The sequence below is a fragment of the Suillus paluster genome, assembly GCF_016628075.1.
Source record: "Suillus paluster strain FC165 chromosome Unknown EDB91scaffold_82, whole genome shotgun sequence".
Classification (NCBI taxonomy): Eukaryota; Fungi; Basidiomycota; class Agaricomycetes; order Boletales; family Suillaceae; genus Suillus; species Suillus paluster.
The window spans coordinates 52,034-74,423 of NW_024537642.1; the positions used below are offsets into that span (position 1 = coordinate 52,034).

The 22,390-nt window shown below is 49.9% G+C and overlaps 8 protein-coding genes across 8 annotated transcripts; 4 read left to right on the forward strand and 4 right to left on the reverse strand.

Moving 5' to 3' along the window:
* Positions 1 to 306: 306 nt before the first annotated feature.
* Positions 307 to 2,831, reverse strand: EDB91DRAFT_1160554 (glycoside hydrolase superfamily). The gene is made up of 8 exons (XM_041319798.1): positions 2,725 to 2,831; positions 2,601 to 2,674; positions 2,507 to 2,538; positions 2,354 to 2,452; positions 2,250 to 2,301; positions 2,051 to 2,202; positions 1,981 to 2,001; positions 307 to 1,927 (listed from the first exon to the last, which is right to left on the reverse strand). The coding sequence occupies exons 1-8, from the start codon at positions 2,761 to 2,763 to the stop codon at positions 753 to 755; spliced, it is 1,644 nt and encodes a 547-aa protein (XP_041172387.1). The 5' UTR covers positions 2,764 to 2,831; the 3' UTR covers positions 307 to 752.
* An 82-nt stretch (positions 2,832 to 2,913) lies between these two features.
* Positions 2,914 to 4,556, forward strand: EDB91DRAFT_1160555 (uncharacterized protein). The gene is made up of 3 exons (XM_041319799.1): positions 2,914 to 3,040; positions 3,091 to 3,923; positions 3,984 to 4,556. Exons 1-3 carry the CDS (start codon positions 3,035 to 3,037, stop codon positions 4,444 to 4,446), a joined length of 1,302 nt encoding a protein of 433 aa, XP_041172388.1. The 5' UTR covers positions 2,914 to 3,034; the 3' UTR covers positions 4,447 to 4,556.
* A 568-nt stretch (positions 4,557 to 5,124) lies between these two features.
* EDB91DRAFT_843373 (uncharacterized protein) lies at positions 5,125 to 6,053 on the forward strand. Its single transcript, XM_041328586.1, has 5 exons — positions 5,125 to 5,369; positions 5,420 to 5,451; positions 5,510 to 5,583; positions 5,638 to 5,681; positions 5,741 to 6,053. The coding sequence occupies exons 1-5, from the start codon at positions 5,254 to 5,256 to the stop codon at positions 5,880 to 5,882; spliced, it is 408 nt and encodes a 135-aa protein (XP_041172389.1). The 5' UTR covers positions 5,125 to 5,253; the 3' UTR covers positions 5,883 to 6,053.
* Positions 6,054 to 6,929: 876 nt separating this feature from the next.
* On the reverse strand, positions 6,930 to 8,375 carry EDB91DRAFT_1160567 (pre-RNA processing PIH1/Nop17-domain-containing protein). Its single transcript, XM_041319800.1, has 4 exons — positions 8,008 to 8,375; positions 7,791 to 7,883; positions 7,417 to 7,733; positions 6,930 to 7,310 (listed from the first exon to the last, which is right to left on the reverse strand). The coding sequence occupies exons 1-4, from the start codon at positions 8,339 to 8,341 to the stop codon at positions 7,071 to 7,073; spliced, it is 984 nt and encodes a 327-aa protein (XP_041172390.1). The 5' UTR covers positions 8,342 to 8,375; the 3' UTR covers positions 6,930 to 7,070.
* Positions 8,376 to 8,490: 115 nt separating this feature from the next.
* On the forward strand, positions 8,491 to 10,300 carry EDB91DRAFT_1160570 (uncharacterized protein). Its single transcript, XM_041319801.1, has 7 exons — positions 8,491 to 8,716; positions 8,769 to 9,013; positions 9,131 to 9,167; positions 9,220 to 9,352; positions 9,417 to 9,525; positions 9,581 to 9,816; positions 9,871 to 10,300. The coding sequence occupies exons 1-7, from the start codon at positions 8,633 to 8,635 to the stop codon at positions 10,188 to 10,190; spliced, it is 1,164 nt and encodes a 387-aa protein (XP_041172391.1). The 5' UTR covers positions 8,491 to 8,632; the 3' UTR covers positions 10,191 to 10,300.
* Positions 10,301 to 10,390: 90 nt separating this feature from the next.
* EDB91DRAFT_1160572 (uncharacterized protein) lies at positions 10,391 to 11,107 on the forward strand. Its single transcript, XM_041319802.1, has 3 exons — positions 10,391 to 10,492; positions 10,552 to 10,709; positions 10,787 to 11,107. Exons 1-3 carry the CDS (start codon positions 10,418 to 10,420, stop codon positions 10,845 to 10,847), a joined length of 294 nt encoding a protein of 97 aa, XP_041172392.1. The 5' UTR covers positions 10,391 to 10,417; the 3' UTR covers positions 10,848 to 11,107.
* Positions 11,108 to 11,119: 12 nt separating this feature from the next.
* On the reverse strand, positions 11,120 to 17,332 carry EDB91DRAFT_1160577 (uncharacterized protein). Its single transcript, XM_041319803.1, has 7 exons — positions 16,747 to 17,332; positions 15,962 to 16,720; positions 14,924 to 15,912; positions 14,377 to 14,873; positions 14,116 to 14,327; positions 12,799 to 14,063; positions 11,120 to 12,741 (listed from the first exon to the last, which is right to left on the reverse strand). The coding sequence occupies exons 1-7, from the start codon at positions 17,295 to 17,297 to the stop codon at positions 11,291 to 11,293; spliced, it is 5,724 nt and encodes a 1,907-aa protein (XP_041172393.1). The 5' UTR covers positions 17,298 to 17,332; the 3' UTR covers positions 11,120 to 11,290.
* Positions 17,333 to 17,425: 93 nt separating this feature from the next.
* On the reverse strand, positions 17,426 to 21,336 carry EDB91DRAFT_1160580 (uncharacterized protein). The gene is made up of 10 exons (XM_041319804.1): positions 20,485 to 21,336; positions 20,378 to 20,431; positions 20,221 to 20,325; positions 19,846 to 19,953; positions 19,603 to 19,793; positions 19,420 to 19,455; positions 18,741 to 19,167; positions 18,562 to 18,682; positions 17,853 to 18,513; positions 17,426 to 17,803 (listed from the first exon to the last, which is right to left on the reverse strand). The coding sequence occupies exons 1-9, from the start codon at positions 20,971 to 20,973 to the stop codon at positions 17,855 to 17,857; spliced, it is 2,190 nt and encodes a 729-aa protein (XP_041172394.1). The 5' UTR covers positions 20,974 to 21,336; the 3' UTR covers positions 17,426 to 17,803; positions 17,853 to 17,854.
* Positions 21,337 to 22,390: the final 1,054 nt, after the last annotated feature.

Consider the following 22,390-nt stretch of genomic DNA (forward strand, 5'->3'; position numbering starts at 1 on the left):
AGAGAAAGCAGGGGGAGCGCAACTCTGCTGCGCGAGCATCATGATCTCGAGTCTAGCCTAACCTCATCCGAATGCCCTTGCCTGACTGCGCGATCGAACCTATTTACAAGGTGTCACACGTCACAGCCTCCTTCGAACTTTCGAACCTAAGGTACATTTGGTCACATCCAGATAGGGTCGAACCTAGGTGCGTATCTCTACAGTACTCCCATTTGTATATAGGCTCAGAAATGGTAGCTCCTGCACACTACCAGAAGGGCGAGTGGTTGGGGTAGCGGTAGCCCCCTGACGAAAGCTTTCGTATGGTCGAAACCGCTGCCATCCCTCTCCCCTAGTGACCATCTACTCTCCAGCTGACAGAGCTCAACCTTCGGGGACAGCTAACTGCAGCGGATGCTAAGGTCATGGCTAGCTTGGTGTCGCTCGGTTGGATGCGGGTCTCATGGCTTCGCTTCATGAGTCCAATGCAGTGGATTGGTCCGAGAATAATAAGCCGCGACTCGGAGGCGCTCAAACGGCACGTCACTTACGACGGAGACAGCTTGGGCACAGTAGCCATCGAGGATGGGGGCAACGCAATGTCATCGATATCCTCATCGATCCGCCTATCACCGTTCAATCCCCCAGTCTCCTCGAACCCCTCCAGGCTCCAGCTGTAGTCACCAGGTACGTGTGTATGAGCCTGATAATTACCAGACCGACGAAGAGGTTCGGCAAGATCCAAATACAAGTACGGTAGATATTTTTCCAGCTTATTGTCCTCGGACGCTAACAGGTGACTTCCCCGCCGGAAAAACCTCATTAAAAATAACTCTGGCAGCAGCTTCCAACGCTTCGCTGGTGAACTCGAAGCTCGCCACGCATGCCTGCACACCTAAGACCCTCCTGGAGAACAATTCATACGGTGCGCAGCTCGCCAGGACCACAACAGGGTCACTGGTCTGTGTCCTGACTTTCTCCAAGACATCTAGTTGCCAAGCACTACGATCCGCGTTGCGTGTGACGAATATGACCCCCTGGCCAAATTCTCTTCTGCAGTCAAAATCAGCCGCGTACACCAGGTGTTCGACATCGGCAGCGCGGCGTCGCACGGACTCTGCAAAAGACATGTAGTATGGCGCTGCGGTGTTCCGGACGTGACCTTTCTCGGTACGTTGCACACCTTCCGCATCATCCACTGCCGCGTTGAGGCTCTCCACGACGGGTGTCATCACCACAATCTTGCCCGAAGAAAACGCAGGAAGAGATCCGGAAATAAGTGCGGTCGACTTTGCGTATGCGTCCTCGCTCAGTTTCTTGTTCGTCGCCTGCAATGCATTCATCGCCTCCTCGTCAAATGGTTTTCCGAGCACGTCATCCCATGTCCCCACGAATCTCCGTTTCAGCGCAGCAACCCTTTTTCCGCTTTTCCTCAGCTCATCCATATGCAGCTCGCCCTTCTGTACTGCCTCATAGGTGGCCTCTATCGCGCCCCTATGGAACGCCATAGTATGGCAAACCATGATCACATCTGCACCAGCCACTAGTGCTTCCACAGCGCCACGTGGTACGCCGCCTTTTCTCTCCATCACCGCATTCATTTCAAGGCAATCGGTCACGACCACTCCTTCATACTTCAATTCCTCTCGCAGAAGGGCCGTAGTCACAGCTCGTGAAAGAGATGCTGGAGTCTCACTGTCACCAGTCAGGGCCTGGATAGCCATATGCCCCGTCATGATGCTGGCGACACCAGCGTCAATTAGTTCTTTGAAAGGTTTCAACTCGGTTTGATCCAGCTCGGCACGACTTTTGTTGATGACGGGAAGACCAAGATGCGAGTCAATATTTGTATCACCGTGCCCTGGGAAGTGTTTCGCAGACGGTGCGAGGCCACCTTGTGCGAGGCCTTCGCCAACCGCCTTCGCATATTGTGCAACTTTTATGGGGTCTGATCATCAATACTTAGTACTTTCTGGACGAATAAGAGCGCGTGGGTCTCACCATCTCCAAAAGAGCGTACACCTGAGCACAGGTCAAGACAACGTCGAGAAGCGAAATACTCAATGCTCACCAATAACCGGGTTCTGTGGGTCAGAATTCACATCTCCTACCGGAGAATAGGTCCAATTGATGCCAACAGCTTTCATCTCGCGAGCTGAAGCCGCAGAGCAATCCCGGGCATAATTGACATCGCTGATAGCAGCGATCGCCATGGCTCCTGGGCTGGAAAAGTGATGAGACAAGAAGACGATCGACGGGACACAACCTACAACTGTGTCCCAGCTTGATGTTTTTCAGTTGAGCTGAACGCGGATACGAGGCCTGTGTGATTACAGTATCAGCCTGAGATGGAAATGGACACTAAGATGCGTACCATTCTCTTGGTCAATACCAATCATCAGTGGATACCTGTGTCCGGCATCTCTTGCGCACTGCTGTAAAGATTGAACAAGCGCATGTACCTGCTTCACACCTGGGCAATCATCATTCACATAGTGTCAATATTTGAATAAACATTCCGTCTCACTTTGCACGTTCCGTTTCATGAGGATGATGTTCCTGATTACAATGGCCCGTGAGCTTGCCGTTGCATAGAGCACATACATATTAGCTTTGCCTACCCGACATGATACTTCTCGATGAGTTCTTTTGCATCCTCGCTGATTTCGTGCCCATGAAATCCAAAAACGAAGTGCTGTAGTCCTCAAGAATTAGACCACTGTCTAAGAATGGCTTTCAGCGCACCTGTCCAATTTCTCTCTTATCCTCGCTTGAAAGAACCATGGCGGTCAAGAGCGAAGAAACGAAGGTCAGCCATATGGTGTCTAGACATCGTGATCACATTGTCACAAGGTAGCTGTTTTGGGAGAAATAAGAGAACGAGATTGGCTATAATTGTGGACAAGCTCACGTGACCAGTCATTGAAGAATCAACGATCGCATGTGGCTCCTATCATTCTGCTATAGCTCGTCAGTATCTCTCTAGATAGAAACTGCTGGATAGAAACTCGAAGGGATACAATCACTGCCGTCATATTACCAGCCTGAAGCAAACATGGAGGTCAGTGGCAGACGCAGTTTTTCATTCCAAAGACCAACCACGTCCAGCAGCAATCCAGCAGTCAGCCAGCCAAAAGACCTCGCCTGCAAGGACCTGACGGCTTCCAGGTAACAAAGACCAAATCGAAACCCGCCTACAAGCCTCCTCCACGCTTCGTGTCCGCTTTTGATGCACCCAAGGCCGGACCATCAACAAAGGTTCCTGATGACAAGCAGGAAAAGACGAAGAATTCAGTCCGTGTTCGAGAGCGACCACTGAACCCGTTCACTGCCGAGCTCCCTGACTTTGGTGACACCTCACTTGGATGCGGGGCTAAGGGCAAGGAGAAAGAGAAGGAGTCTTCGGTTCACCCAGCTGGTAATCGCAAGCGACCGAATCCATTTACCACTGCAAATGATGCAAAGGCAGATACGTCTCGCTTGTCAATCGTGAAGCGCCCCACCCTTGCCTCTTCGAAAGCATCTGCGCACAATCCTCCGATATCCCGCCAGAAACCACATTCCGCACCTCTTCGACCTCTCAAGCCACCTTCCTTCACAATCAGCGCCCCAGAAAATGCATCATCCTCCACCAAGCCCTTATCTTTCTCGATCCTCAAGCCACCTCTACTGGCATTGCCTCAGCCGACTACTAAAGCGGTCATCCTAAAACCTCTTGCTCCACCTAGCTTTGCTCCGCTTCCCTCAAAGAAATCATTAACGAACATGAAGCCCATCTCGTCTTTTGCCACAAATCCCACAAAGGATGGTGCAGGTGCAGAGCTACTCTCGCTTTTCCTCCAACAGCACGGACACAACTTCGTCTCCCCATTCGAACGCGAGATACAGCGCGGCATTGGACTCAGCCCTCGCAAAAACAAGAACACTAACGGGAAATTTATACGGTACGCGAGCGTGTCGCAAGATTATTGGGCGACTGATACTGAACCGCAATGCTATGACAGTGGCGGGCTGGCAGGGCGCGCGCATCACCTTATCTCAGGCACAAAGACCGACTACACCCTTTGGTGCCTACAGCTCAAACAGAAGCTCTCCTCTGCGTCAGCCTCCGCTCCGATTCCTTCGTGTGACGTGCGCCTACGTATCCTGCGAGTATTACATCTTCCCATGAAAACCCCCACCCCCACACGCGTGCATCTCGCGGTATGCCGCATTTCATCTAGGCACAGGTCCGAAAGCATAGGCGACTTGAGAGATCAATGTTATGTTGCCCTTTTCCCACACGTTGTCGAGCCCAGCCGCAATTTTGAAGAGGGCAGGGATGTCTTGGCTTGGAGGCCGTGGTTCAAAGCTATGCTCTCCAGTGTCGTGCCAAGGGAGATACTGGGAAGCCTTTCGGTTGAACCGTTGATGCCCCCAAGAAGCATTATCATCGTACCAAGATGGCACATGATGCAGGCAGACTGAGGGATCGGAGTGCGAGCTACGGTTTGTATCCGATGATAGGGCTGTTGGGTGACCTTCTACACTAGTACTGGCATTAGTAGTACAATAACCATTGTTCATGAATTCACCAGTCTGTTCAAGATCCGGACAGCAGTCTATCTATAAGCATAATATCGAATGCGCGGATTCCATGACACCGTGCCGTCGCCAGTACATATTGCCAATGCGCGTTCCATTCCACGGTGCTAACTCCCACCAATAGTACTTGTGCTTCTATCGACTCGTCAGTCGTGTTCAAGAACCCACACGCTGGAATAATCATAATCCGCCACGTCCTCGTGGAGGTATCGATGATTCACTGGCTGGATACTTGAGGATATAGAGTAGATGACCTTTGAATTTGCTTGCTTCCATTACGCGCATTTGCCATTGGTCATCGACCTCGTGGAGATGTGGCACATGCATGCTTTTGTTGGGATCAACTCCCCAGGCTACCAATATTTGTCTCGAGGCACGATTCGTCGGGTCATGCCGCTGTGCCACCGCCACAACAACAGAAAGATAGTTAACTAACCTTATTATCCAGCAAATCCAGAGTCTTCAAAGTGCAGAGACCACCACACATGCCCTCTTCGAAACGAGTAAGGATGTGACACATTAAATTTTGGCCGAGCGGAATAGGGGTCAACTTCCGGTCATATGATATGTGCCCGGTCATGTGCTCACATGACCGCGTTTTCCTGCCACCAGCGCGTTGACCGACTAATCTGGACCAGATAACTTCTCTTGTCTCTCTCCTCGATACTCTCGATATCGTCCAACTTGAAGATGCCCACAAGACGCGTACCATCGGCTAGACCTCCCTCTCAACCGGTATCAGGAGATGAAGGTGACATAGACTTCATGCCCACTCAAGGCGGCAGCAGCGACGACCACGCCAACGAGTAATTTTCGCGACATCTAATGTTATCCTGTTGACAACAACATATTCAAGAGCGTTTACTGCCGTCGCGGCGGAATTCAAAGGTGCGCCCTACAGGCTACGTGACCCCGATGACTGGAGCTGACTATATGCGCCTACCAGCTACATGGGAGAAAAAGTTGAGGGGACGCGACGATAGAATCATACAAACAACGCAGAAGGAACTGAACCTCGCTGTGCGTATCCCTGATCCTCATTTTTATGGTCTCTCATCTTCATCTTTCAACCAGCTCCAGAACAAGGAAGCCGAAATCGCTAACATCATAAACGATATGTAGGAGATCATTTCCAGCTGCATATACCTGTCTGTTTGACGCTGATGCACAATTGAAGCGAGACCGTTCACCAGGACTTCCTCGAGAAATACGCGATTTTAGAAGATAGGAAGCGGAAAATCATGGCTGCGATGGCTGAGAAGCAAGCAGAGCTCATAGTTTGTCCTTCAGCGCCAAGAACTCATCATTATATTGTCTAAACGAGTAACATCCCTTTACAGCCACTTGCAATAAAGCGCCACCAAGCAATCATCAGTCTTGGACACGAGGTCGAGAATGGTCCAATTGGAAGGGATGGCCCTCGCCAAAGACGCCAGTCAGCGTATGCTTATTTTAGTTCTCCTGTCACTCCCCAGTTGATCTTTGTCTCCACTCGATAGGCCCCCAGGACGTTGCGCGGGAGCTTGGCAATTTGCATTACGATTCCTGAATGACTCCATGTCGGAACTTTATCTTCTCCTCGGTCAGGCCGAAATTAAGTGTAGATATTGACATTCGCGCTGATCCCCGTTCCCACACCACCTTGTCTGTACCTTGGTACAGAATACTGTGTATCGACAAATCGTTCATTCATAACTGTAACCTTCATGTATCAGGGTTCTTAATAGTCGGCATACAATAACGAATCTTCAATGGGGCTTCCCCGTACAATGCACTCAAAGGCCCTAACAACACTGATTCTCTTCTCACCGTCGCTGATAGGCCGCTAGAATGCCATTGGATACTAAGCCATTTGAGATAGTACCTGGACTACATCTCTACTTATGCAAGGAGTTGACGCTGAATTTCACCCCTGGACACATAGGAGACAAGGAAAGCAGGTAAGCGACCATCGCGAATCTCGACATGTCTGCAGACGGTTCCTGCATGTCATGAGGGCATAGATCTCCGGCGCGCCTTTTCGAGGGGGGAATGAAATAATGATCATAATGGGTGGTATTGTCGCTTCCCCCAACCGAAGCAACGTGCGTGATACGCACATAGCAGGGACCCAATGGACTGTAAGGTTGACACCAGCTGTACAACGTGTGTCCACGCAGCAGGGCCACAGTTCGCGACCTTGCCAATCTTTGTGTCGAGAGCAAAGATACGCTGCTCGTGTCCAGTCGCGACCCGAGCAGGATATATTGCCGCTGTAACCTACGCCAGAAGTTATTTATAGTCAGTGAATGAACGAAAGAACTCGCTGTAGCATGCTGGTGCATACTTATGAAACATCTCCTGAGCACTTCTCTGTATATTAAGCATGATAATTTACTCACAATTTGCATTATTTACTTACAAACAGCGAGATATGTTTTCAATTTGGTGGATTACACATGATTTTCGTTTCGTCAAGGTTACTCGCACAGCCAGCGAGTCAGCAGGAGCCAGACTGAGCCAGGCTACTAAGCCAGAAGCACTATAACCTTTTCAGCAACTTTCCACACCGCCTTGGCGCCGTCTACATCGAGATCTCTCAGACTTTTGAGCTCTAACGCCCCTTCACCAAGAAGTTCATGCCGGGACATAGCGTCCGGGCCTGGTGCCGCATCGAGGTTGATATCTAGGTCGTATAATGACGGAACGTGTAGTATCACTCTTCGTGGCTCTACGTCGAGTGTTGAGTTGGGAATGTCGGAGTGAGTCTATATAACCGACGAATGCTATCAAAACGGGAACTAAGATGCTAGCGATAGTATGTCTCCGTGGAAACACAGACAAACACAAAGGAATACCGGGGAGATGACTTACCACATTGGGCACATCGATCATGATGCGGATTTTACACTGGTTCTTTGACCATGTCCACATGGGAGTGTGGCTATTCGATGTACTTTTAAGTATCCCTTTAGTTCTTGGCGCTGACGCGGCACCTGGCAGGGAAGCTATTTCTTGAATGAGATTAGTTTTTGTCTCGGATTTGTGGTGGGGGTGACCGGGCGGAAAGAGTAGTTCAGGCACGAGTACTTGCCGCGTTGCAAGTTTGCCTTTCGAGGCGATGTTGGGCGTGCCGATCTGTCGGGAGAGTGAGAGGGAAGTCTGCGATTCGACGCGCTGCAGCGCTAGTTCTACATCAAGCAGGGTGAGACAACAAACCGGAAGCAGCCTTATCAGTATTAACGTACCTATGATGAACGCTTTGAAGTCTGCATCTTTCAACGTGCGAGACTTGATGGTCGTGTTGAAAACACAATCAATGACAAGGGCTAATTGACCGGCTGAATACCGTGATTGCCGCAGTGACCAGCCAAGCGTGCATCACATGGGAAGACCGGAAATGTCAGTTCATGAATGCCATTTGACCGACACCGATACCGGAGGCGGGTAGAGGGCGTTACCGACCTTTGTCTTTGTCATCACGCAGATCTGAGACTACGACTGGCACGAACCATCCGCCGGGGTTTAATTCGGGATAGTCTTCACCACGCATCGCTTTTTGTATGACATCTTCGCTTCCAGGTGGAGGTGGAGGCACGTTGGCGTCCCATGCTATGTTAACGAAAACTTTAAGGCCCTTTGGGATGGTGATCAGGGCTCCTAGTGTGTCGGAGAGGCTAGTACTAGTAGGTTGTGGAAGAGAACCAGTGGCGGTTCTAGGGACAACGGCTTGGCTAAGCACCTTTGATTTTACGCAGAAACCGGGCACTGGATCGAGCGGTAGACTGATTGAGGACATTAGCGAGGAATACAGTGTGGGTGGGAATAGCTAGGCAACGACTAGCCTTACGGCTGGCTGTTCGCTTCTATATATGGTAAATAGACCTGTACTTACCATATTTGGACGGTTCATTTACTCAATTTCCAATTATGAATGACTTGTCAACGCTTGCTGTGTCTCTCTCTACAACAAATCGGAAAATTACTCGGCCTGGTACATGCTATAAAAACCCACTCACCTTCCTTGATCATTATAACCCCCTCCCTTCCCTGTAAAAACTAATTCCTTGTCCTCTCTTTTAACTTTACAATGCCTTACAACGTCACTCCCATTCCCGATGTCGATGATGAGCAGAAGCTCCAGCAATACATCCAGGATAGACGTGTCATCGGTGTATGTGTCTTACTGATCTGACATTCAAATCGTCACTCATCAAAATCCATAGTATGACCCCCTCGTCCAGCCTGCTTTACTCAGGCATGAAATTCAGCCTTCAGTGGCCTCACAGATCACAATCGCAGCTTCCCGTTACAGCTCTGCTCGCATTCTAGCGGGTCAAGATGATCGTGTCCTCGTCATTGTTGGCCCTTGTTCCATTCATTCAGCAGATCAGGCGATCGAGTATGCCAATCTGCTCAAATCAAAAATGCCCTCATGGGACAATTTGCTCATTGTGATGCGCGCGTATTTGTGCGTGTTCCCATCCCTTTCTTACGCATTTTACTAACGTTAACCGCTCTAGTGAGGTTCGCCAGCCGAACAGCCGTCCCTGACATGTACTCACATATCCTATTAATAGAAACCTAGAACTACTGTCGGATGGAAAGGTCTCATCAACGACCCCGTCAGTTCATTCTTTTGTTTTTGCTTCTATTTTTACTTACATCGTTTTGCAGGATATCGATGGTTCCTTCAAGATTAACAAGGGTCTCCGAGTTGCCAGGCAGCTCCTCTGCGACCTTACAGAACTCGGTGTACCCGTTGGTTCCGAGCTACTCGATACCATATCCCCACAGTACATTGCTGACCGTACGTCATACCTTATCGTTTTCCAATTGTTTTCTGACACCGCCTCGTGATCTCTCACACGCAGTTATTTCCTGGGGAGCGATTGGAGCCCGAACAACCGAATCTCAATTGCACCGCGAGCTCGCTTCCGGCGTATCTTTCCCTATAGGGTTCAAGAACGGCACTGATGGCAGGTACGGCTTTACTTCATATGTTTTCATTGAGGAACATATTCTTATCTTGGCATAGCGTCTCGGTCGCTATCGACGCGATGCGCTCTGCTTCAAACCCCCACGCCTTCATGGGTGTGACAGAGCAAGGTCTCGCCGCTATCGTAAAAACCCGTGGAAACCAGGATGTACATGTCATCCTCCGTGGTGGCACCAAGGGTCCCAATTTCGCATCCGAGCATGTTCGGGCAGCTGCTAAATCCATTGAAAAGGCACGCCCGTCGAATCATGCTAGCGTTATGATCGACTGCAGCCGTAAGCACGAATTTTTAGCCATTGTCAGCGAGGGAACTCATTTGGCTTCTTCAGATGGCAATTCGCAGAAGAACCACAACAATCAGCCAAAAGTGGTCGATGATATCTGCTCCCAGCTCGCTGCGGGTGATAAGAACGTCACTGGTGTCATGATTGAGTCGCACATCAATGCCGGACGCCAAGATGTTCCTGCCGAGGGACCTGCTGGCCTGAAGCACGGCGTTTCCATTACCGACGCATGCGTGGATTGGGAATGCACTGTTGGAATGTTGGACAAACTCAACGCAGCCGTCAAGGCACGTCGCAGTTTCCTCATCGAGCAAGGCCTGCAACGGCCAGCTGGCTTCCAACGTGAGACCCCTCCATCACCGTAAAGCCGGGTTCATGTTGTAATTCCTTGATGCTTCGTTGCATGTACATGATTCCCATGTGTGTGTTGTATCATAGTCTGTCATGCTTCCATCGTTCACAGTATTAGAACGTTGGAAAGCGGCCTCTTGCTGTATTCTTTTAGTTAATAGTATGGAGCCTTATGCGGAAAACCTATTCTTATGCTTTATTTCTTGTCTGTTGTCACTTGACACGATACGATAATATCAATATGGTCCTCATCACAATATCTATGCTCTTTGCAACCATCAATAGCATCTGTTATAGCACTGGTTGGTCTATTCCTGTGAGTCCTCAAAGCGTTGTGGTACGCTCACGAATCACGAATCACTAATAAACTCTAAGTCAACAGATAGAATCGACAGCTATCGCACAATGGACAGTCAGTGTACAATTGATCGGACACGCGTCTCAACCTTAAGCACCGCAGGACAACTTTACTTGAACATGTCGAACTCAATTATTTCCCACTCTTGTCCAAGTCGGAGTCTGCCCTCACTAAAGTGAGTGCTAATCAGCAAATCATCGTTAACAGCTCCTCGACATTTATTTCTCATGCGATTTACTCCGTCGTACGTAGATTCATACATGTCAATATATGGATCACGACGTGCGTGGTGTCCCGGAGCCAGGAAAAGTAGTCCCCCCCTGTCTCCCCACGTGTGACGTAGGTGTCACTTCAAGTCTAGCGGATTTAGACACTGTTAGTTGGTTGTTCGCGCTCGCCCACCGCAGCCTGCTGCTAGACAACGCCTGCGCCACCGAGCCCCCTACCCGCCGCTCTTGGACCTGTGCACCGTTGCAAGCTTCCTATGATGCGTCTTAACGGCCGCAGTATTATAATCACCCCAAAATACATTTGCCTCTAGTTTGCCTCACAAACTATTATCATTATCCTTCCAACTACCCCTACGGGCGTCTGAGCGACATCCTAAAGACAGACTAAGTAAGTAGTAGGAAGATAGTTATTCCTTATGGCACGTGGTGCCACATCTTCTTAAACTTAGCGGGGTCTTACAACGCGATATACATGTAATCGCAACCACAACAAAGAAGATTGCCAACGAAATCAGCTACAGCATGTCTACGAATGTCCTTGCCATGCATCAATAACCCTCTCCAAGGATGGACCCGACCACCCTGACCCAAACACTGTATTCATTTTCGTCCCCGTCCCCCTTAGAACTTCCTTTATACCCTCATCCAGCGTCCTCAAATCAACGTTCCCGGAGGTGGCACATTGCGCATGAGCATCTTGGGCAAGCTGTTTGAGGATCGCTAGCAGCGATGCCGACGGAACGCCATGACGCAGGAGGTACCAAGCTAGCCAGCGCGACACCTCCGGGGCATCTTCGGACTCCACAATAAGTTCCCCGCGAGCATATCTGCCAAAGACCATATTAAGGGCTGTAGAACTTTGGACTTCCGCGAGGCGCTCATCCAAGGCTTGTAATGCTCCAGAGACAGTATTTTCACGGATCAGAGAAGGTCGAAGGTTATTCTCGGATCTCCCGCTGAACCGCCGATCATAGACTTTGCTGTAAAAGTCGACAGCAAAGCGCAGATCTTGGAGCCGAAGATGGAAGAAGCTGCTCGATGGCAATTGTGTGCGATATTGATAAAGCATTAGATGGGACTGCAATGTTTCCATCTTATCTTGAAGAATGCTATCAAGTAGGACCGCGTGGCAGTAATTGTGGAAGACTCTCTCTTCGACCGTCTTACCGTCTTCGCGTGAAAAGTGATCCGCGAAAGCCAGGAATAAGATGTCGTTGGAGAAGGATGAAATGAAATGAGTGAGGTCGCTTGCGGGGTGTGCCTTTGTGTCCGTCAATTGTGGGAAGTCCAAAGTTGCAGCATCTCCGGCGGAAGAACCAGAACGAACGAAAAGACTTCTACTTCCCCTGGGGTCCTCCGTATAGCTTAAGAAAGCCGTGCGGCGCTTCACGTACAATGTTTGGTGCTTCAACAGGCTTCTCCTGTGCTGCGGTACGTGTTCAAGGTCCACAAAGAATGGCCAATAGCGAGGCGTATCGATTCTAATAGACAAAATTTTGTTGAAATCCGGTATTAACGTGGGCGATATCAACTGCGTTGCGCCCTTTTCGGCCCCTTCTTTCGTGGTGATCTTGACAGGGAGATAGACTGCCTCTCGAGTGTTAACATCCCGTGCCATGAGGCATCTGGGTTCGACTGCAAGAACCCAGAGGTGACGAAGAGCTTGAAGGTAGCTCTTGTTGTCCGATGATACGTGATGAAAACGGGGGAAGAAGGCAACAACCATGCAAGCTATTGCGGCATTCGAAGTTCCGAGGGTATACCGACCGGCTCCGAGGAATAATAAACCGAGCGATAGGTGAGTTGCAACATGGACACCATATCGAAACGCTTGGTGATACATCCCATATGCATATCTCAGGCGTCGTAAGCAGGTGATTTCTCCTGTACCTGCCATGACCATACAAAGCGCAATGGAAATGAGGTTCAGGCCTTCACGAACAGCAGAGCGTTTGATCTTGTGATCGAAGGCAGGGCCTGCAAAGTATCAGATATTTAGCATCAAGTCCTATAAGTTTCACGAGGGAAATTTACCACTAGTTGCCACAAATCTGCTGAACATATCAAAGTAATTCGAGAGCATGATATATGCCTCATGACGAGCTGTCCCTGCGTACTTCAAGCCGATAACAAAACAACAACCCGCAATGATGTTATAATAGGCAAGCTCGATTGCATCGTCAGCTGGTTTTCCTCGTCCGTGGCCGTGCATGGCCTTCACAATAGGCTCGGGAACCTGGGCAAGTAGCCACGGAAGCGTCGAAGCGATATCATTCCACATGATCAAGGATCTTCCAATGGTCCGCATGAGCAGAAAGCTGGGTTGTATGCGGTTCAGTTCTAGGACCGTGCTTGGGATCCCCAGGATGTCAGCGACATCTCGCCGCTCCGTCTTGAGATACATCAGCCCAAGTGCGATAGAAGCTGCTGGCGATGTGATATTGACATCGAATGTCGACCGTGCTTGGGAATCCACAACAGACTTTCCTTCACCATGCACAAGGACGCGGAGACGATTGAGCGATGAGAGATCTGCGGGTACGGAGGAACCTTGACCTAGCATGATCATGCCGAAGGCTAAGGCAGCACAATATGTATAAGCCTCTCGGTGTTCATTGCTGAGGTCTGGTTGCACGAGGTCTTTTCGGCTAATTTGGTGAAGACATACTTCTGCCATGCGCCTGTTTTTGGTACCGAGGTATAGAATTCCAACGCCCGCCAAACCGGCCGCTTGGGTCATGAGGGATACGTTCAGGTCAACGCTCTGTGTAGGAAGCAAGGCTGGGGTGTGAACGGCAAGTAACTTTGTCACATGGCGATTGCCTGTCCCAGCGTTCGCAGCGGACAAACCAAGCAAGACGCCGATGGAGGTCAGGTCATGCTTTGGGGTTAGATAGCCAAAGGTATGCCATGTAAGCATTTCCTTGAGGTGTCCCGTAAGCCCAAGACCAAACAAGAAGCCGGCATGTTCTGGTGTGAGCTCGGAAGGCTTGTTAAAGGCAATCCACGAACTCTCCACACCGCGAGCTTCCGGAGCGATACGTAGTCCTGCTGCAACACCATTATGGAACTCGCCCCAGTTGAGGCATTCGATAGGTATCTTGCCAAGCTCGGGTGCAGTAGTAATATTTGACGGTTGTACCTTGACCGCATACTCCATCTTGGGGGTGACATATGCTTCTTTTGTGACCGTCAACACAGAACCAAAGGTGAACATAGCACGGCCATAGGGTAGTGCAAGCGTTCGTTCTGCAATACGAACCACTTGATGTTGTTGCTCTTTCGCCTGGTCATGTTCACTGTTCAGGAGTCGTCAGTGAAGCTTCGACCATTATTGATCGTCCTGCTCACTTCAATTCTGGTCGCTCTACAAGCCGAACCGATGGAATCGCTGACGAACAAAGCATACGAGCCACTTCTTCCAACCTGCGATCTTGACCAAATCGGATCTTGGTGAAACCCTTGAGATCGAGCTCGACTCCGGAGACCGCATCGATTTCTCCGAGACTCGCAGACTTTGCCTGCTCAGCCAGACTATTGATCGTGGCTCGTCGGTGGGTGTTCTGGAATCAGATCAGCTGCTACATCGCGTCCTGAATTGTGGGGCCCTACCATATAGGTCTCAGCAGACTGAGCAATGCCCTTCTGAGAGAGCTCTGGCTGCGTCCCAGCGACGCTGAAAGCCAAGTCACGCCGACCGATAAGGTCATAATGCTCTGTGCGCCAGTGTGAAGGAGGCGACAGCTGGCACGTTCTAACAGCTTCCCTCAGGGGCGCTGCAATACCCAACGGGAGACTATTGAGGAACGCGGTTCCCTTCGCCGCTGTCCCAAGCGTACCGACGAACTTCTCGACGGTCAGTTCCGCCCGCTTCTGCGTAGATGACACCGTCTTATCAGCAAGGCACATGTAGGCCGCCGTGAGACGCTGCAAAGACATGAGGGGTTCGGTGTCACCAAAAGCAAAAGACGGATCAATCGAAAAGGATCGGGCCAGTCGCGAAGTTCCATACGACGGGAATTGCCAGTCAGGGTTACTTATGCTTCCGTATAGAATCGCCGACATATCGGGTGGCCAGACTGGTATCCGGTCGTCCAGCATTTCCACACCTATGTGGGAAGATTGAGAAGATTTTGGCAGACGAAAAGGATAAACTGACGTGTTGTGGATGGGGCTGGCCATCCTGGCATGATGTTAGGACAGAGGCGCTTCCAGTAATCTGCCCATTCTGGTCGAACAATGTGTGCAATTTGACATATCAAAGGGATGAGGAGCATGAGGGATTCGTATCGGAGAACGACTAAGCGGAGGTCCTCTGCCAACATGTGCAATGCATAGAGCACGGGCGCGAGGAGAGGGTTAACGTTCAGAGTGAAAAGAAAGCAATGGTGCGTTGTCGGAGGTGTAGGAAGCTTCAAGCGCTTGAGAGCAGGATCATCGTTGAAAGAACGATTAGAAGTAGACAAGGCTGAAAATCTTTCCCATACAGAGGGACTTTGGGACTCGTCATCTTTGAAAGGATATACAAGCTTGAGCTCAAGAAGTGCGAAAAGTGCAAGCGTGAACTGCTGGAATTCGAGCCCAGGTGATGTTCGGAAGTAACGCTGTGACCACGATTCGAGAAAGTTCCGGTGTAGGTCAAAAGCTTGGGCTTTCGGCAACACAAGTGCCAGAACCTGCATGGCCTGGGTCACCAGTGGATCGCATGGGGTCATGTCCAGTCGCACATAATAGACCTTCCCATCACTCATCTCCATATACACCGAGGAGACGCAAACATGCTTCAATGCTACAACGTGATCAAGTGAGATGACCTCAGATGAGCCGTTGTTGTCGCCGTTCCACGGTTGCGCAAGCCTCAGTCGTATACGGAGTTCGTGCAATCCGTGGGTAAACAAGGATAGCGAACCATCCTTCTTCACCGCAAGGAGATCCCAAATGTCAGCACGTGTCGCGCGTATCGAGGCGATTGCGACGGCTTCTAAGGTGCCGATGCTCTCGACCGCAAATGATTTCTTGCCTTCGTCAACGGTAATCATAAAGACGATCACCCGAGCCTCGGGCAGGCAGACTGCGAGGAGAGAATGATGAGCCGTGCCATCAAAGCGTTGATCAAACAATGCAACAGATATATCCCGGGCCGACAATCTACAATAACATGAGCATGTGTTTAGGTGAGGCGTTAACAACCTCCTACTGTCTCCCTCCCAAATGATGAGTGGTCAATTGTTGAGCCCAGTAAGACGCCTTCATTCTTCCATGTTCAACAAGGGTGATCAACACTTCTGCGTCTTTCTGTCCTCCAAGCGCCATTCTGTCCATCGTCAAACTAAGATCCAGGCGAGTGAGTGATTCACGTTTTCTTCCTGATATTGGTGGCTGCGCAGCGATACCAGATGTCGTTGAAGGCGGAAGTCCTGACATTGGGGGAAACGGTGGGGGGAAATTGCCATCAAACTCCATGTCCTGAGAGGGCGGAGGTAGACGGCGCTCAAATTCCAGAATGTCGCTGACAGAGCCTGATTGTCGCCTGTTCGCATGGGCAGACATGCTCTTTCGTGAAGTGCTATGGTGTCTAGTCCGAGTAAGAGGCACGGGAGCGTCTTTGGGCTTTATGTATGCGTATCTCCAGATAGACAGACCCGCCTTGTCTGCATCAAAGGTGACCAAATATTCGCGAATTTGATTAGAGACACCAGGAGAGACCCAGACGACCTCCTCGCTAGCAGAGATAGCGACCAGCGGCTTGGAACAATTCTCTTCCTCATCTACTAAAGCAACAGGTTCATTACCGCAACCTCCCAAAATGCCACTCGTAATTCCTACAGCTGCAGGCTCCGAGAAAACGCTCGTGATGGTGAATATAGTAGGCAACGGATCATCTCCAGTAGCACGAGCCTCGTCGACTTCGGCTGGATCAAGGATCCGCTGAATAAGGACGCCAGTGAGGACGAAGCTGGCCACGCTTTCTGGACGAGAAACGGAAGTGAAAACGTGTAGTCCATCCCATTCTGCAAGAAAACCTTTCCAATACTTCTCAAAAAAACAAATACACCCGATATTTCCTCGTCCAAATCCTCGACAGCTTTAGCCTCACCTCTGAGCGAGGCAAAGGGCCCAAAGATGTTCGTCGTTCCGGGCGTTTCGTTGGATCGCGTGTAGTGAGCACTGCCATGAGCTTGACGACTAGAAGATCCCGTCGACTGCATGAGCTTTCCAATGCAAGCATGCCGGATGATCTGGTTTTCTTGGGTGAGGTCCCATTTCCTTTTGATGATGCCTCCCTCGCTCAGGACGAACGCAATAGTCATTCCAGAAAGTTCTTGGTCTATCCAGGACTCCGAACCGCCTGTGAAGAAGGGGCTAAAAGTTGTGTTCACAGCGTTAGTACCAGAACTTCGAATAGCAGCACGTATGGAGCGAAGGAGGTCAGAATCTCCAGACGCATCTCGTGTATGTCCTGATTGGTCCGTGAGGAAGGTGGTGGCGGCGGAAGGCTGATATTGCTGAAGTTGTATTACAACACCAGACATGATATGTGGTGTAACATAGATAGCAAGAGCGACTGCAGTACGACCAGCGGAATTAGGAAGCGCGTTATTTGTGTGTGGTGTTCGTTGTTGTCCAATACCTTCTGATTCTAACATGCACAAACACTGCCTTTAACACGCTAAGACATCAATACTATTGCAGACTTTTACGAACACAATTAGGACTATGCAGTAGTACATAAGAGAGGCGTAAGGAACTCCAAGATAAAATAAATGACCAAGATAAACAATATGCAGAATATGCTGGTACGATTGCGAGATCCAACTTGAAAGTGCGAAGATGAAGCAGAAAAAAATGCGCGAGGACGTCTTGCGTCGAAGCAAGCAGTCCGTCGTATGAGCCAGCACTAGGGAAAGAACAAATAAAAATACCAGAACGATCACTCTAACCATATTCTCCGTACAATACCCAGGACGCTTCCACATGTCCATCAGAGACCTTGCTTGTCGGTATCCTTCCCTAATGCTTAATGTATTATAAATGAAAACTGAAGGAATCATGAGCACAATATTCAGTGGAACGAAGAAAGAACTCACAATCAAGGCGAATTGGATCGGCGACGCAGTACCTCGTGACTGCTTCTCCTGCTCCCTATGACGCCTATGTTAGGCAACGCAACACCTGCGATGCCCTTCGTTTCCTCATCGTTCAACTTCCAAATGTTGCTAACAGGCAGGTTCAAGGAGGAGTCATTCGTAGTAATGCGCTCCTTCCCGAACGATGAACGTCCCGAAGAGAAACTATCATCGTAATCCTCAGGAGATAGGTCAGCAGATGACGTGGAACTTGGCGACAGAGTGGGAGACTGCACGATATCCTGCAAGAAAGAGGGAAGTAAAGGAGCAGGAATGTTGGCAGGAAGACAGTCCTCGAGATCACCAAGGCTTGGGAACGAAGATGGTGAGGCACGACGGGGAGCGGACGTTTCATAGATAAACTGGGAATCGGAATATTGGGTGCTTAAGTCAAAATTAGAATGCGAACGCGATCGGTATGGTACTTGGTTCTGATGAATGTTGTCCATGAACATGCGACGGCGCTGCGGTGGCGTCATGGAATGAGATCGGGATGCTTGAGATGGAAGGGATACAGGGCCACTCGCGAGCGGAAGCTGGTTCTGCGCAAGGAGCGATGTAAGTAAGTTGATGCGCTCCGCTTGCACGGCAGCGGAGATGGAATCGCCATTTCCTTCAGCATCTGAAGGAAGTTAGTAAGAATTCGACATCGCAGATAGTGTGCACCCACAAGGGAAGCAAGTCTGGCAAACTTTGCGGCGCCTCCAATTCAGATAATTGCACTTCTGACATATCCAATCACCAGGCTGATGTTCAATGGGCCCGCGGTTACCAGTGTTGAGGATCGGAGGCTGCTTGGGAGCATGGTGCGTCAGTCATGGGAAGGAGGGCACAAAATGCAGTGCTTACTGGAGCAACCATCAAACTGCTTGGTCGAATTTGACCTTGCTCTGGGAATGATTCGTTGTCCGGCCAATACATGACGCACGGCGACAATGGATCCGAAGATATGTTTTGCACCTTACCTCCCACCGCAAAGGAACGTCCAGATGGGGTAAGGAGTGGGTGGGTAGGCGAGGGAGGCTTTGCACTCATCATGCTAGGCTGGATAGGGTGCGGTGCATGACGCACATTATGACCGACACTGGGGTAAAGAGGGGAGGTAAGCGATGGAGAGAGGGGGCTTGGCGACATGGGCGCATGTCCGGATGGATTGACGAAACGAGGTGATACTGGAAGACGCGACGCGGGTGGCCCGCAAGACCCTTGCCGCTGCATTGTTGAGGGCTGGTTGTCAGAACGTGGACATCCACAACCTCTGCAAGCTAAATTACGTCTGTGTAAAATCATACAAGGAAACGAATCAGTCAGTACCATCCTTGCATGAGAGCGGAAGGGAGAAGGAAGGTGGCGAGCAATCAGATAAATGAAAGATACGGATAAGCAGAAGAGAAGTAGGTAACGATGACGCAGATGATCGACCGAGGTCGAGTGTGACGCGTTCTCTTAGCTTCGCCTTCGAGATTCTCCAATCCAACAAGATTGAAAGACTGCGCCAAGACATGGTGACGTCAAGAAGGAGACTCACCCAAAGTTGTGCGCTGCGCAGTTGGGCGAATTGCATCTGTGGAGGAACTAGTCAGCACTGACTCAACATTTCATTTCAAAATAAAGTTGCCCCTAAAAGGTCTAGGCAACTCCACGAGGCGATCACACCGATCACAAATGGAATCGTTTGCAAATTAATCCAGTCGTAATTGAAAGTGCTTACATCCAGTCACCCAATCTGAACGTCGTCCGCGGGTTAGGCGGGTTGCTGGAGATGACAAAGTCATCGTTTTGTGACCCCATAGAGCTCTGTACGAATGTGGGCGTGCCGACGTGTACACACTTGTGAAGGTCGGGCGTTGACAAGGACATGCGAAGTAGATTGTGACCAGCAGGATACGAAAACACAGGTTTCTGATGGAACTGCGGGTTGAGCCATTGCTGCGCAACTGAATATATGACGCACCTTGAACACGGAATCAACTCTGCGCAGCCTATCGAAAGGTTCTAAATCGCTCTCAAGAGCAGGTACGATGGTGATGGAGGGATGAGAGAGAGAAAGTGTTGTACAGGCCTAAGAAAGGCCATGTTCATCAGTACAACAAATTTCAAGTTGATATCGGATAATCAGTGAAAGCAGATGAACAAATAAAATGAGCCAGCAGGTCGAGTGAGTTATATCGCGCGTGCCTGACTGGTATAGCAATGAGACCGATGCAACGGTATCCTTTGCTCTAAACCACTTCCACGTGGAAGACACGCTGCCCCGTCACTATCCAAAAAAGGAAATGATGCGCTTCCGGAACGCGGAAATAAACCCTTCGAGGGAACAATGACTTACATCTTCGTGTGACTGGAACATCGCCCAGACATCATTTGGTTCAACGCTCTCGTTCACGGCCCACATAGCCATGGGCGGTCTGACAAGAGCGTGTCGATCTCGTCCCTGTTCAACCAATTTTCAACTGCTGCGAAGTTTCTACTAGAGGTGCGCTTACCTCTTTAAAGAAGGAAACAAACGATGGCAATGGCCAGCGATGATCCTTCTGGAGCTTCAAGTTTGGAGTATGTTAGATATAAAACGCGTAATAACCGAGGTACCTACATGAAGGACGCGTGATCGCGTATTTCTGAATTGCTCAAATGATGACCGACTGCCAGGAAACTCGCGTGGTGACGGCAAGGAAATTGCCTCACTGCTCCCTGACGATGTCGGAGACAAATCCAAGTGGGAGTCGTTGTGAAAGCGGTGATATATCGGGCTACCGATGTCTAAATCGTCTGACATTTGGCAGGATACAGGGACGAATGGGGCGCCCAGATGAGCAAGGGGTGAAGGCGGCTGAGAATTAGCCGATCGAGGCATACAATTAGGTCCGACGGAGTCGAGGTGTACGAGCGGATAATTCACAGTCTGGGGTAGGGATGAATTACATGATGGTGCCGACAATTTTCGGAATTGACGCAACATGTTTTCGAAAGAGACTGCATGGGAGGGGGAGAGGAGGGACATAGGAGGTGTACCGCGACGAGTGTTGTCTGGTAAAGAGTCGCGGCTATTTGAACCAAATGTTACCGCCAGCGGAGATGGCATTTGTTGGTTGCCAAGTGAGATGGTTGCAGAAAGAACTTTGTGAATTGAGCGATTTGCAGATTAAAGTGATTGAAGATCGTAATGGAACGCGCGAGTCGTCTTCTAGAGACCACAAATAGAGAAACTACTACCAGAAAATGTAAAAATGGGAATATTCAAGCCCGGTTGTAAGAGAGAAGACGAGGATGTTGTTACTGAGGATGGTCTCCGCCGTGACAAGCAATGAGGGGAATAAGTGGGAGTGATAAAAAAAACATCGTCCAAGGTGCTTTTGAAGTGTCCTGGAAGATACTTTTTGTAATGACGGTATAGAGTTGGTCATACATTCCGTCACTCTCAGTAACTATCAACAGTTGGGTGACATCCAAATTTCACATTTCACACCGTCAAATTAGAGTGCGATAAGTCGCCTCACATCCCACGTGGCTAGTGCACAGTGCAGTTGCTCGGTCGGTTGCTTCCGTAACTACGTAAACTAACTCCAACATCGAAATCATCAACAATTTATCCAAGAAGATCCTATCTCAGTTCTACGCCGGATCCTCGGTCATCCAACTACATACAGTCCCGGGAATGTTTGCGAGACATGGACACCCGTTAGGCTGGCGGAGGATCAATATGAATTGCTACCCTGGTCACGGCACCGAGTCGGTTCCATACGATTCGGAACCCCGCGCTCTTGCAAGCGTATTCAACGCTTTTGTCATGAGGCATAACGGATCAACAGATTCCCTTTTTGAGGTGTATCATAGACGCAAACACTTCGGTGGCCACGGCCCACGGATGTCCCTACGGAAGCTTATGCGAACCACGAGACCCTACATGGAACACAGCATCATCGAAGTCCCAACTGCAATTTGTCCCTGAAAAAAAGAAGGCGCGAATCTTCAGACTTCGCTGAGGAATGAACAGGGTTGTGACTGGTTGTGAATTCAGAATAACTGATTTAACCTTTCTCTCCCTCCCCGTTTCACGTCATGTGAGCCTCGGAGGCTCGGACTACATCGAATCCCGTATATCAGAAAATATCGGGCGGTGCAGACAACTGGGGCAAATTGAATTTTAAAAGTTGCGCTCACCCTGGGTCACTTAACAGTGATTCGAGCGATGGCGCCGGACCCGCTTCAAGTTATGCGGTTCGGATCTGGGTGTATTCACGTACTCATCCTGCCTGAAGGCTTTTAGACTACCCCATATACTTATATAAGAACTGCGCGTTATTAGAAACTTGTTTAGCGAAGGCTGCGATCGAATCCCTTGAGCTTCGTTACGCACTGTAATTGTCATTGCGGCACGAATTCCGGGTCAACTGTGCTTATAGCACACGAGGAATGCACAACTGGACAAGTATCGCATTTTATGCGACAGTCAGGGTTGCCATGTCGCGTACGCTGCATGTCGTCCGGCTTCGGTAGTG